Source organism: Bufo bufo, chromosome 2 (assembly GCF_905171765.1).
Source record: "Bufo bufo chromosome 2, aBufBuf1.1, whole genome shotgun sequence".
In the NCBI taxonomy this organism is placed as follows: Eukaryota; Metazoa; Chordata; class Amphibia; order Anura; family Bufonidae; genus Bufo; species Bufo bufo.
Genome location: NC_053390.1, coordinates 169,730,133 through 169,743,321, shown reverse-complemented (window position 1 = coordinate 169,743,321; position 13,189 = coordinate 169,730,133). Strand labels below are relative to the sequence as shown.

At 39.1% G+C, this 13,189-nt stretch overlaps 1 protein-coding gene across 1 annotated transcript in view; it reads left to right on the top strand.

The window, feature by feature from the left end:
• Positions 1 to 10,794, top strand: part of CDO1 (cysteine dioxygenase type 1) — a 38,718-nt gene extending 27,924 nt beyond the window's left edge. Inside the window, exons 2-5 of the mRNA XM_040421653.1 lie at positions 1,514 to 1,591; positions 5,254 to 5,411; positions 7,506 to 7,675; positions 10,329 to 10,794. Coding sequence (XP_040277587.1) covers positions 1,514 to 1,591; positions 5,254 to 5,411; positions 7,506 to 7,675; positions 10,329 to 10,358 — 436 coding nt within the window. The 3' untranslated portion in view covers positions 10,359 to 10,794. The remainder of the gene's footprint in view (positions 1 to 1,513; positions 1,592 to 5,253; positions 5,412 to 7,505; positions 7,676 to 10,328) is intronic.
• Positions 10,795 to 13,189: the final 2,395 nt, after the last annotated feature.

The window sequence follows — 13,189 nt, the reverse complement described above, 5'->3', positions numbered from 1 at the left end:
TCCACAGATCCCCCATCCTATAACAGTGCCATCCACAGATCCCCGCCACCGCATAACAGTGCCATCCACAGACCCCCCCCCACCCCATAACAGTGTCATCCACAGACCCCCCATTGCCGCTCCAGTACAGTTATAAAATGTGTAATTTAATTAATAATGATTCATGCTGCCCCCTCTGTAGTATAACATTCAAAATATCCTACTCACAGGGCTACTGATATCGTAATGCAGGCAGGCCGGCCGGGCAGACGAGCGGCAGAGTGACTGACTGACGTCATGTTCCTGCGCCGCCTGCTTCATTCATAAAGTAGGCGGCGCAGGAACGTGACGTCAGTCAGTCACTCTGCCGCTCGTCTGCCCGGCCGGCCTGCATTACGATATCAGTAGCCCTGTGAGTAGGATATATTGAATGTTATACTACAGAGGGGGCAGCATGAATCATTATTAATTGAATTACACATTTTATAACTGTACTGGAGCGGCGACGCCGGAGCACAGTGAACGCACCGGCCCCCAGCTCCTCCTCCCAGTCCCTCCCACCGGGATTCGTATCCGGTAAATTACGTCGGGATTCGAGTCCACGAATACAGCAAGATTCGAGGGATTCGTGGATTCGACGAATCCCCCGTCCCATCTCTAGTTATAAGGGAAAATAATAGCATTCTTAATACAGAATGCTTAGTAAAATAGGGCTGGAGGGGTTAAAAAATAATTTAACTTGCCTTAATCCACTTGTTCGCGCAGCCCGGCTTCTCTTCTGTCTTCATCTTTGCTGTGCAGTAGAAAAAGAACCTGTGGTGACGTCACTGCGCTCATCACATGGTCCGTCACATGATCATCACCATGGTGATGGATCATGTGATGAGCGCAGTGATTTCATCAAAGGTCCTTTACCCAGGTCCTGAAAAAAGAAGAGAAGTCGTGCTGCGCGAACAAGTGGATTAAGGTGAGTTAAATTATTTTTTAACCCCTCCAGCTCTATTTTACTAAGCATTCTGTATTAAGAATGCTATTATTTTCCCTTATAACCATGTTATAAGGGAAAATAATACAATCTACACAACACCGAACCCGAACTTCTGTGAAGAAGTTCAGGTTTGGGTACAAAACATGCCGATTTTTCTCACTCGTGTGTAAAACGCATTAAAATGTTTTTCACTTGCGCTGAAAAATCGTGCATTTTCCCACGACGCACACCCGCATCTTATCCGGCCCAAATCCATGACGCCCGTGTGAAAGAGGCCTAAGAAAAAACAATGTTGACCTAATTCAAGTTTATCATCACGATGGTGGTTGGCAATGGACCTCTGACCCATGTTACCTGGGGGTCTAGGGCACTCTCAGTCAGCCTTTGACCATATAAATGGCTTAATCGCCTCATAATTTGTTTGCTGATTTCTGTGATACTCCACTGTCTTTCTGGTCATGTTCAATCATTGTGGAGAATTCCAGCAGTGGTAGTCATAGATATAAAATGACTTATTGTAAGGTACGCTATGTGTTTGTTTTGCAGGTACACCAGAAACTTAGTGGATGAAGGAAATGGGAAGTTTAATCTCATGATTCTCTGCTGGGGTGAAGGACATGGCAGGTAAAATGTTCAAAATTATGTTTTCCTATGATAAGCCATGCCGTTAGACAACCCAACTCTTGACTGACTGGAAAATTAGAGTCCGGCAAACTACAGTGAGAGCCTGCCAAATGCACTTCCTCAAGTTGTTATCAGATCTGGAAGAAACTGCAGTTCTAAAGAGAAATCCACTTGACCTAGAAATTAAAGGGATAGTCCAAGTTTAAAAAAACATTGCTGCTTTCTTTTAGAAACAGCATCTGTCCATGTGTTGGGTTTGAAATTTAAGCTCTGCTATACAGAAGTGAATAGTTTTTCTAATTCTGGATTACTTCAAGTGATGCTTTGTAATGTCTGGACAAATCACTGTCTTCCTATCTTGATGCTGCTACTACATTTTAAAACCAATTCCAATTTTTTTTTAAAAAAATTAATACGCACTGTTGACCTTCTCATCGCTTTAAGGACAACTGAGGCTGACGAAGGGTCCTATTCCACTGGTCAATACAAAATATGTGGAAGTGGAACAATTGCTAGCACTTGTTGTTCTGTTGTCTGAGTGTCTTTTATGTTTCATAAAGGATGGAACCAGCTGACAAGTGAGTTTGCTCTTTTTCAGCTGATCTGCAGCATAATTATATGAATTACTATGAACACTTCTTGACGATAATTGATCAGAAAATCAGCAGTGTAATAAACCCTTTTTTATAGTAAGGCCAAAAAGGGCAATTGCCCAGGTGTCTCTATAACATTGTTTTCTGCAGCTCTTACCATGAAATGACTAGTCAATATTCTGCTAGTTCAATGTGGTCTTATCTAGTGACAATTATCTTGTTAGACCTTGGTTTTTCTGCTGATCACTGACTTTGGCCTCCTTGTTTACATTGCTTCTAGTTCCTACCTGTTTTTCCCTTCCAAAATGCAATAAATTTTTTCAGACTTGGAAGTAGATACTTTGCCTTGAGCTGTCATATTAGTGTCCATTATCTAGCAGTTACATGCATTCCTTCACATATACAGAACTCACTCACATTTCTAGCAGTAAGATTACTTAATGTTTTATATTGTCATTGTGAATGTGTCAGTCTATTCATTTTAAAGAATAAATACAACAAACTAAAATGTAAAGAAAAAATAAAAAATCTATCAAAAAGTGTTCCTCAGTATGATCTGCAGAGAGTATCTGGTGTTTAATTAAACAGCTTGAAATAAGCAACATCAATTTTAGTTGATTAGGAATTTCTAAACCGTATCTAAAATGATTCAAATAAGTGAAATCAGTGGGAGGTTTGATTTATAGTGGTGTTATGTTGATTTGCTTCACTAGAGTAACTACAAATAATAAAGATATGACATACAGTCACTAAATGCCCCTCAATAGGATGAAATAGGCCACCTATATAAAAAAAAAAATTATAAATCTTAAAACTGCTGACATAGTATAGGGTCCTAGGTTCAAATCTAACCAAGGACAACATCTGCATGGAGTTTGTATGTTCTCCCTGTGTTTACTTGGGTTTCCTCCGGGTACTCCGGTTTCCTCCCACACTCCAAAGACATACTGATAGGGAACTTAGATTGTGAGCCTCATTGAGGACAGTGTGATGCCAATGTCTGTAATTCTCTGCAGAATATAGTAGAGCTATATAAGTGCATAAAATAAATATAAATATAGAATATTATAGTCTAGGTAAAAGATCCAGGCATAATGGAAAAAAGTTCTATAGTACAGGAAAGGTGGAAAAAGATCTGCTTTAGTAGTTACACTATAAAGCTGGCCATACACCAATCTCTCTCTCCACCCCACCCCACCCCAAACACATGCATACTCTGGTCAATTGTCCGCATTCTGAATGCAGAAAGTGGAATAGGCCACTGCAAGACACCTGATCCCTCATTCCCTTAACATCTGCCTTCAGTGGACAGTCGGTAGTCCTTACACATTATATGATCGGCTGGCCCCACTGAATTGCAGTGTGTATGGCCAACGTAGCGGTGGCCATACATTTGAGATCCCTCCAACTAAACTGGCCGACCAGGGAGTCAAAGTAGCCACACAGTCCCTTTTTAAATGAGCCTCTCTCTATCTACAAGTGAATGAAACCTGTGGAGTATAAATTACAGTGCCAAACCAATGTCTGAAAGCACATTCACCAGCCCACAGGAGTTTGGCCTCCACCACAACCTGTAGGGCTTCAGAAGAAAGTGAGCTGCTCTAGTGAGGAAAGGCACAATGGAGCATGGCACACAATGTGCAGAACATAACACTGGCACTTACCCTCCCCATTACCTACCACGTCTGCCTCCCTGCCCTTGAGCACAATGACAAGTGATTGGCCAACTATGCCATCAACTTGCAGTTTCGGCCAACAAATGGTCGAAGTGTTCCAGCATGGCGGATCATATTTTCAGCAGGTGAGAGTAGGCCATCACACTAGTTTTCCAAACGACAGTCGATTGAAATGGCCGAAAGTTGCCATGCCAGCTGACTACTATGTTGTGTATCGCCAGCTTAAGACTTGTCCTCCTCTAAAGCAAACAAGTTACTTTTTCTTTAAGACCGAACAGAAGTGACATTTAACTTTTTTTTTTTTTTGTAAACTCTCCTCTTTAATATTTTACAATATGTTACATAAAAGATAGGACAGATATCTGTTATCTAGTTAGAATTCTATACTCATGTTTATGAATGGAGAACACTAAGAAATGGCTTAAAATTGAAAAACAATAAAGCAACAGATTTACAAATGTATTCAACTGAAATGTTATAAAAAGATGGAAATTAACAGTTAGGGTTATAGTAATATTCAAGGCAACTAGTTTCTGTAATTTACACATTATGTGGCACATATGAACATCTCCCCCAAGAAATAAAGTGCCAATGTACTGGTCTCCTATTGAACAGGAAATAACCACAGGATTGGAGAAAAAAAGCACCCATAAGTCAGGTTTATTTTCCCAATTTGCTAATATACCTTTAACTACAAATGCCATCTATGAAATAATAAACCTTTTAATGACTGCCACAACATTATAAATGAACCTCATTCTACAGCATTGTCTTTTTACAAAGCTGTAAGCCTATCAGTTACGATGAACACTGACAGGCTGTTCCTCTGCCAGATACCTTTACCCCAAATGTGAAAGTAACCTATAATAAGTCATGGAAAGGTCTCCAGTGACACCATGAATTGGGTGCAAGTCTGTCTAAAGACAGATTGACTCTAATGGCTGGGATTGGAGGATCCTCTGATCTTTAACCCTTTTGATCAAAAGGTTCTCTCCCCCAATGTGATGGGGGACTGGAGAACATAAATGTGTGCAACAAATTACAATAAACTAAACCATTATATCATAAAGCTTTGTTTAAGGTTTACAGAAGAAATAAATGTACATGTATTGGGTATCTCTGATCATAAAAGCCTGAAGAATGAACTTAAGTTATTACAACACCCTTTCTATGTTTTGAGTAAAATTTTATAACCTAATCACTTAAAAGGGACAGAATTCCCGAATTCCCTCCCCCCCCCCGTTTTATATTGCTTAATATTAGGTACACAAATAAATAATTTCTTTATCTACTATAATATTTCAATAATAATCATCGCAAAAACACTTATTTCATGTAACGTTATATGACCTAAAAGCCAATATTCAGCTGTCTCATTGCTTCCCCCATGCAGCAGTATCCATGATCACACCGACTCGCATTGCTTCTTGAAGATACTCCAGGGCAACCTCAAGGAGACGCTCTATGACTGGCCCCAGAAAAAATCTAATGGAGAGATTGTAAAGAAGTCAGAAGGAGTACTGAAGCTGGACCAATGTGCCTATATCAATGGTAATTTCTATACTTCAGGATGGAGAATCTTTCTATTATAAATATGTATAAAATGGTGTCAGTTATTGAAACCTGATTTCCTTTTTTCTATTCACTTTTGACTTATCTTTCAAGGTTGTTGGCTTTGGTCACTTTTTGTTAACCTATTTTCTTTATGATGATCAGATCACAGGGCACCCTATTGCTGGTGAATGGTGGACATTATGGGCCAGATTTATCATTAGCTCAAGTCAGAATAATGGAGTGAAAAAGTCGCATATTTTTGCGCAATCACTAAAACTGTGCAAAAATTTGTGACTTTTTTCTGCTCTGCACTATGTTCGCCAGTTTTCTGAAAGTGGGCGTGTTTTCTTATGTAAATGAATCTCTAGACAGATTTACTATTGGGACTATTTAAAAAGTCGCAAAAAAATTTGCAATTTCACTCCAGTGAGGACCATGCTTATCTTATGAGACTTTTTAATAGAACATGCGACTTTTTCGTAAAGACGTGCGACTTTTTCGTAAAGCTGCTTACTGACGGATAAACTACTACCGTCAAACAACATTTATTACAGTCTTAAAAGGCCAATCATAAATCTGACTTGGCTAAAACTGACTTTAGCCATATATGAAAGTGGAGTGAGCTGTCAGAGTAATGATAAATCTGGCCCTATGTATACTGCAGGGGTTAGGATATTAAAATCCTCTATTTAAAAACAGACAGACAGAAAATGGATGCCAAAATGGTTGGAAAATGTCCAGTCTGTCTGTCTGTCTTTTATTTATATTTTTTTTTTCATGGCCATTTTTTTTCTTCATTGTGTGAATGCAGCCTGATGCTGCCGGACTGACCCACCAGGAGATTCCCCGCAGGGCCTCAATTATCCAGCAGAAGACATCTGTTTGGACCTGAATTTAGAGCAATTACTTCAGACTAGGGGCTATTTCTTATTGGATGATTCATAAATAGCCTATAAGATCTTATTGAAAGGTTCTGTGTCTACAGTGATGACAAAGATTACTTGCAATTAAAAGCAGATTTGACATGTTCTGTATAAATGGGAGTCCTCGGGATTGTCTCCTCTGGTGAGAACAATTCCAATACTGCTGAACTGTCACTGTGATGACTGATGAATCAAGTAGCAGGTGGCATGGACCGTTGGATTGGATGATGGAGAACATTGTTGAAGGTGGCTGTTTATAGCCAGTAAGGCTGATATTATCCAGTTAGTCATCCTGGAATGTATACTTTTCCTTTAAATATGAATTGCCCAAATCTATTTATAGGCCGTTATTCTGAGGTAAATGAGAAAAACAATACTTTATATGCTATTGCTATTTAGTGAAACCATAATCTCTTTACAAACTGACAGTATGACTTAAAAGTTAATAATCATATCAAAGGGTTTATGGTCAAGGTAAGACTACTGATTATCTTGTCAGTGCCATGTTATCTGCCTTGTGCACCAATAACATGCTCTGCTTGAATCACTCCCCTCGTACAGGCCAATTGCTGGGGAAGGTATTAAAGCAAACAATAATAATAATTATCTTCACATTCTATTACGAAATAATAAATGGAGTGTTCTTCAAGTGGAGTCTCCACACCCCAAATTGTTATATAGATTACTGATTATTGTAAATGTGATATCTTAAGGCTATAAACAAAGTGGACTTTATGTATTATACAAAGCGTCTGGTTGGTGGGAGGGGGGGTTCTGGGATAAAAGTCAAAATGTAAAATGGCTGGAGACTCTATTTTAGGATCTTTTCAAAGTCCGCTTAAAGGGCATCTGTCAGCAGATTTATACCTATGAAACTGGCTGACCTGTTACATGTGCACTTGGCAGCTGAAGACATCTGTGTTGGTCCCATGTTCATATGTGCCCACATTGCTGACAAAAATGAAGTTTTAATATTTGTAAATGAGCCTCTGCCTTCTTGAACAGCTGATCAGCGGGGGTCCTGAGTGTCGGACCCTCACCAATCGGATACTGATGACCTATCCTGAGGATAGGTCTTCAGTATTAAAATCTCAGAAAACTCCTTCGTGATTTACTATGTTACAATTGTTCAATTTCCCCCTTCATAAATCTTCTTTTGTTCTTTCAGACTCAATTGGTCTTCACAGAGTGGAAAACACAAGTCACACAGAGACTGCTGTGAGCCTTCACTTGTACAGTCCTCCTTTTGACCACTGCCAAACTTTTGACCAACGAACAGGACACAAAAATACAGTCAAAATGACTTTCTGGAGCAAATTTGGGGAACGGACTCCACTGGTGAGCTAAACACTGATCCTAATGATTGTGTCAAACATGCTGTATTTGTTGCCCAGTCCAGTACAGCTGCCCATGCTGCCCTAACCTGTAGACTAGGACTGCATGACCAGTTGTAATGGACAAACAGTATTGGTCTTGAAATATTGCAACTGCTGAAAGTTTTCTACTATTGATGGAGGAGAAGACCTGCAATTGTTCTAACTGCACTATAGGAGGATCTTCAACATGTCTGGGAAAGAGTAATAGTAGCATGAATGGTGGTTGTAGTTAATCACTCTGATGCCCCCCTGGGCTGTACAGTGATGGGAAGGATGCAGCTTTCTTCCCTTCAGGTCACATCCAAGTCTTGGGGTTCTCCTGCCTGATGGTGGTTCGGGGTGCCCTTGATGGTGCAGAATTGTGAGGTGCAAGGAAAGGTCCACTGTAGCAGTGGAGACAATGATGAGACCGTTTTTGTAGACAAACAGTTTTTTACTTGTAGACCAAGTTTAAGCGCATCAGTTGCAGTTCTCAGCATGCATGGACCGAAAGTTCTTACAGCTTTGCAATTTCACATATCTCACACGTTACAAGGCTGCAGAAGTAGTTAACGGGCCAGATGTTCTTTTAAATCACTGTTCTTTTCTATATGACTTGGGCCTCCTTCACACCACCATTGTATGTACTTGTAGCTCTGCTCCATTAAAGGAGCAGAGCAACAAAAATAATGGAAGTGCTAGTTAGGGCACATAGCTTACCCAAACAAAGCTGAACAGACTCCATTGACTACAGTGGAGTACGTTTAGTTTCTTTTCGGAATTCTGTTTTTGTTTTTTTACTGGAGGAAAAAGTCCTGCGTGCAGACTGTCCTTCAGTCTTTATGACGGAATCTGCAATTGAGACTCCAACACAGAAATTAACTGACCCTTAAGCACAAGCATCCAGAAATAGGGGTGCAACGCTTCACATAAAGCAACATCAGACTATACTGTACCTTTTTTACAGGTTGTTGTATTCAGTTATTCTTTACACAATGTCCTCAGTGGGATTTAGTAGTCTTCTCACAGCTGGCCAGGCTGTTTCCTAATGTATTACCAAGCACTGAAAGACTTAAATCTCCTGAAAAGGTTTGCTGTAAGGCCTATATAGTCCTTTCAGACAGCTTATCTGCACCTCCTCTACTGGAAAGCTCCTCCAATATTTATTTATTTTTCTCTTTGCTTCTCTGTAGCTGGTATTGTAATACAGGGCTGTTTTGTGACTGGTATTGTGACTGGGGTTACAGCGGTTGTAAAATGCGGAATTTAGCAAATTCCTCCAAGTTCAGTGGCCTGACGCTGGCATGTAAACTTACCAGTGGTGCATGCAGGATTTTGCTAAAAAAATACATTAAGTTGAGCTACAAAATGTTGAAACTTTGGCAATTTTACTATATGAAGTGCACAAACTCATACAATGACACACATACATACTATAACACAGCTACACATCGCGACACACTGTGATACATGCCTCTTCACATTGACACATAGTGTGTGTACTGATCTGCTGTATTTCTTTTTTTAATAAAACATCTTCCTGATGTTGGCCATATGGTATCATGATGGCTTAATACTTTAGTGAGATTATGGCAATGCCAAAATTTAAGTTATGTGCATTGCTTTTACACAATAAAACCTTTTTAGTTTCCAATACCTGTAACATTTTTATTGTTTTCATCAATCTAACTGTATGTGGCCTTTTCTTTTGCAGAGCAAGTTGAATATTTTCATTGGCATGATTTTAGGTTATAATAATATTTATATACTGTAGCGGCACCATATTCTGCAGTGCTTTGCAAATCTTTAGATTTCAATTTTTGGGGGGTGAGATGCACCAAAAACTGCACTTCTGCATAACAAATTCTATAATACTTTTATAATTCGGGTTCTTACAGATGTGGTGATATTTCATAATGAGATTTCATTTATTTAATTTTTTTAAATCCCCCCCCAACTATTTGACTTGAACAAGTAATGGTTTCTATAATACACTGTAATACTCTTTTATATTGCACTGTATTATGCCTGCTAGTGTTATATTGACAGGCAGCCTAATAGGCTCATGTCCATAATAGACCTGGAGACCTTTTTTATACTTCCGGCAGTCAGGGCAACCCACCAGCCTCCTACAATGATGGGCTTATAGAAGGAGCCTCGTGACTCTTTAAAACCACTAAAGCGCCTGGCATCTAAAGGGTAGAATGGCTGGGATCTGAGTTGCCTTTGATTCTGACCAACTGTGGCAGGATATCTGCTGTATGCTACAAGTGACACCCACTGGGTCTTCTCCTAAGTCCACATGATCGTCACACTGTACATTTACAGTGCTTAAAAGGCAGTCATTTAAAAGGATGGATTGTGGAGGCCCTAGGACACGTGCCTTCCCTATAAACTATCCCCCTCAATACAAAACTTGTTAGCATTTTTGATGTGAATACATCTAATGATTTCAAAATATTACATTACAAGTTAAACTGAAATGATGTACATATGACTGTCTGTGGTGTAAAGATATTTACATACTTTACATAAAAGTTAAATGTGCTAAATGTCTAATAACTGTCAATTTACAAGAGGAAATCTCTCCAGTCTCATAGGGGCACAGACTAAAACATTTGATGTCTTACTTGCAGGTAACAGCGCCATCCCAGGAAAACAACTAACTTTGCCTGGAAGAATTTATTGGAATTGTTCTTGAAATCCTGTGGAGCCCTGACGGCCATATGGAAATCATGTGACCAAACTGTACATGTATCCTCAGTAGAACCCACAAGATGGCAGTTCTGGAATAATGACTTTAAGTTGTCCTCAGGGTTTAAGCCTTAAATAGAATTGGGTATCTTTATATTTTTAAAAGACAGAACATTTTTCTTTCCATTTTAAGGATCTTTATAATTGTACATGTTCTCCTGTTAACCTAGCATTTTGTTCTTAAAGCATCAAAGACAGAAATTTTCATATTAAATAAACTACGTGTATAGATTTTTAATGCTCTTGTAACAAATGTACATTTTGATTTACAAATATTTTTTGAAAAAAAAGCTGGCATATGAATTTGGAATCTTCACCAGGAGCAATAAAGTTCAAATTCATTCCTTTTGTGTGTGGTGTGTGTATGGATTTGGGCAATTTTGGTGTGTGTGTGTGTGTGTGTGTGTGTGTGTGTGTGTGTGTGTGATAACATTTTCTACTTTTGGTGCCCATGAAAGAAATCAAATGTAGAGTATTTCCAGCTTGGCCATGTTTTGTTCCACATACAGTACAGACCAAAAGTTTGGACACACCTTCTCATTCAAAGAGTTTTCTTTATTTTCATGACTATGAAAATTGTAGATTCACACTGAAGGCATCAAAACTATGAATTAACACATGTGGAATTATATACATAACAAACAAGTGTGAAACAACTGAAAATATGTCATATTCTAGGTTCTTCAAAGTAGCCACCTTTTGCTTTGATTACTGCTTTGCACACTCTTGGCATTCTCTTGATGAGCTTCAAGAGGTAGACCCCTGAAATGGTTTTCACTTCACAGGTGTGCCCTGTCAGGTTTAATAAGTGGGATTTCTTGCCTTATAAATGGAGTTGGGACCATCAGTTGCGTTGAGGAGAAGTCAGGTGGATACACAGCTTATAGTCCTACTGAATAGACTGTTAGAATTTGTATTATGGCAAGAAAAAAGCAGCTAAGTAAAGAAAAACAAGTGGCCATCATTACTTTAAGAAATGAAGGTCAGTCAGTCAGCCGAAAAATTGGGAAAACTTTGAAAGTAATGGCTATTTGACCATGAAGGAGAGTGATGGGTTGCTGCGCCAGATGACCTGGCCTCCACAGTCACCGGACCTGAACCCAATCAAGATGGTTTGGGGTGAGCTGGACCGCAGAGTGAAGGCAAAAGGGCCAACAAGTGCTAAGCATCTCTGGGAACTCCTTCAAGACTGTTGGAAGACCATTTCAGGGGACTACCTCTTGAAACTCATCAAGAGAATGCCAAGAGTGTGCAAAGCAGTAATCAAAGCAAAAGGTGGCTACTTTGAAGAACCTAGAATATGACATATTTTCAGTTGTTTCACACTTATTTGTTATGTATATAATTCCATATGTGTTAATTCATAGTTTTGATGCCTTCATAGTCATGAAAATAAAGAAAACTCTTTGAATGAGAAGGTGTGTCCAAACTTTTGGTCTGTACTGTATATCAAAGTTAAGCTAAAAAAAAATGCCTTAGATCAAAAAAGGAACAAAGTTGTGGGAGCCACAGTTGTACAGCATGATTACACACTAATAGTAAACGTGTAAAGGTTTGCATACGATAGCAAAGATGGAGAATCGTATGGCTGGGACTGACCAGACATCATTTTTTTCATCAGTGTCAGAAACCGCATGGAGGAGCAACTCCCCTACTACCTGCCTTAATTAATGACAAATTAATTTGCAATGACAGTGTGTCACATTAGACACAGATCAATTTTGGTCTTGTACAGTTGGAAGGAAAAGCCATTAGAATCGTTTGTGAACAAAGTTCCAGTGTTTAATGGGTCACCAACAAAAGCTTAAAATACTTTGCAGCTTTGAACATAAGGAATTATGGATAAATGAAGGGTATTAAGTTGTGCACAGGCTACATATGTAGAAAACCTGCAAAGAAAAGCCAAAAAAGGGGGTCAGTCAGCACATACCAAACCGGAGTAGCACATTGCTATGGCAGGGAACAACATTAAAAGACAGAAACATGCAATGCGACAATAAACTGCAATATAAAGTACAAAATTGCGTAATAATAACAAGTGCTACACTATAAGTGCGAGATACTTGGCAAATCGTTTTGTACAAAATTATTTGAGCCCGTCTGCCGAGCGTCAAGGCGATCTCTGTTAGACAGGTTCCTACGCTAAATTCTACCTGTTAGGTGCCTAACAGGTAGTATTCAATGCAGGTACGTGGAACCTACACTCCCTGAAGTGTATGGTAGCCGTCATGGCACCTAACAGGTAGAATTTAGCGTAGGAACCCGTCTAACAGAGATCGCCTTGACGCTCGGCAGACGGGCTCAAATAATTTTGTACAAAACGATTTACCAAGTATCTCGCACTTATAGTGTAGCACTTGTTATTATTACGCAATTTTGTACTTTATATGTAGAAAACCTGTAATAGTTGACCACAGCTTAGAGGAGGGGAAAAAAAGAGGTAAAAGTACACCTAAAATCAACTAAATCATAGCTGGAACCCTTCTTAATGTGAAAACAGTTCTTAAAGTGATTTAATATACAGTTTTAGTAACTACTATTTTATTCATTTTTAATCCATGTTTGTTCTGTTCTTAGGGGTCCAGTGGGTGGTCCTACTGAGTCATAGCCAAACTTCTCTATAGGAGTAATAGTGGTCTATCATTGATGAGGACCACCCACATGACTACTCTGCATAGAAAGAGTAGAGATTTAAATAAATCAATTATTACATATAGTTTTGTGGGAAAGCATTCAGCATATT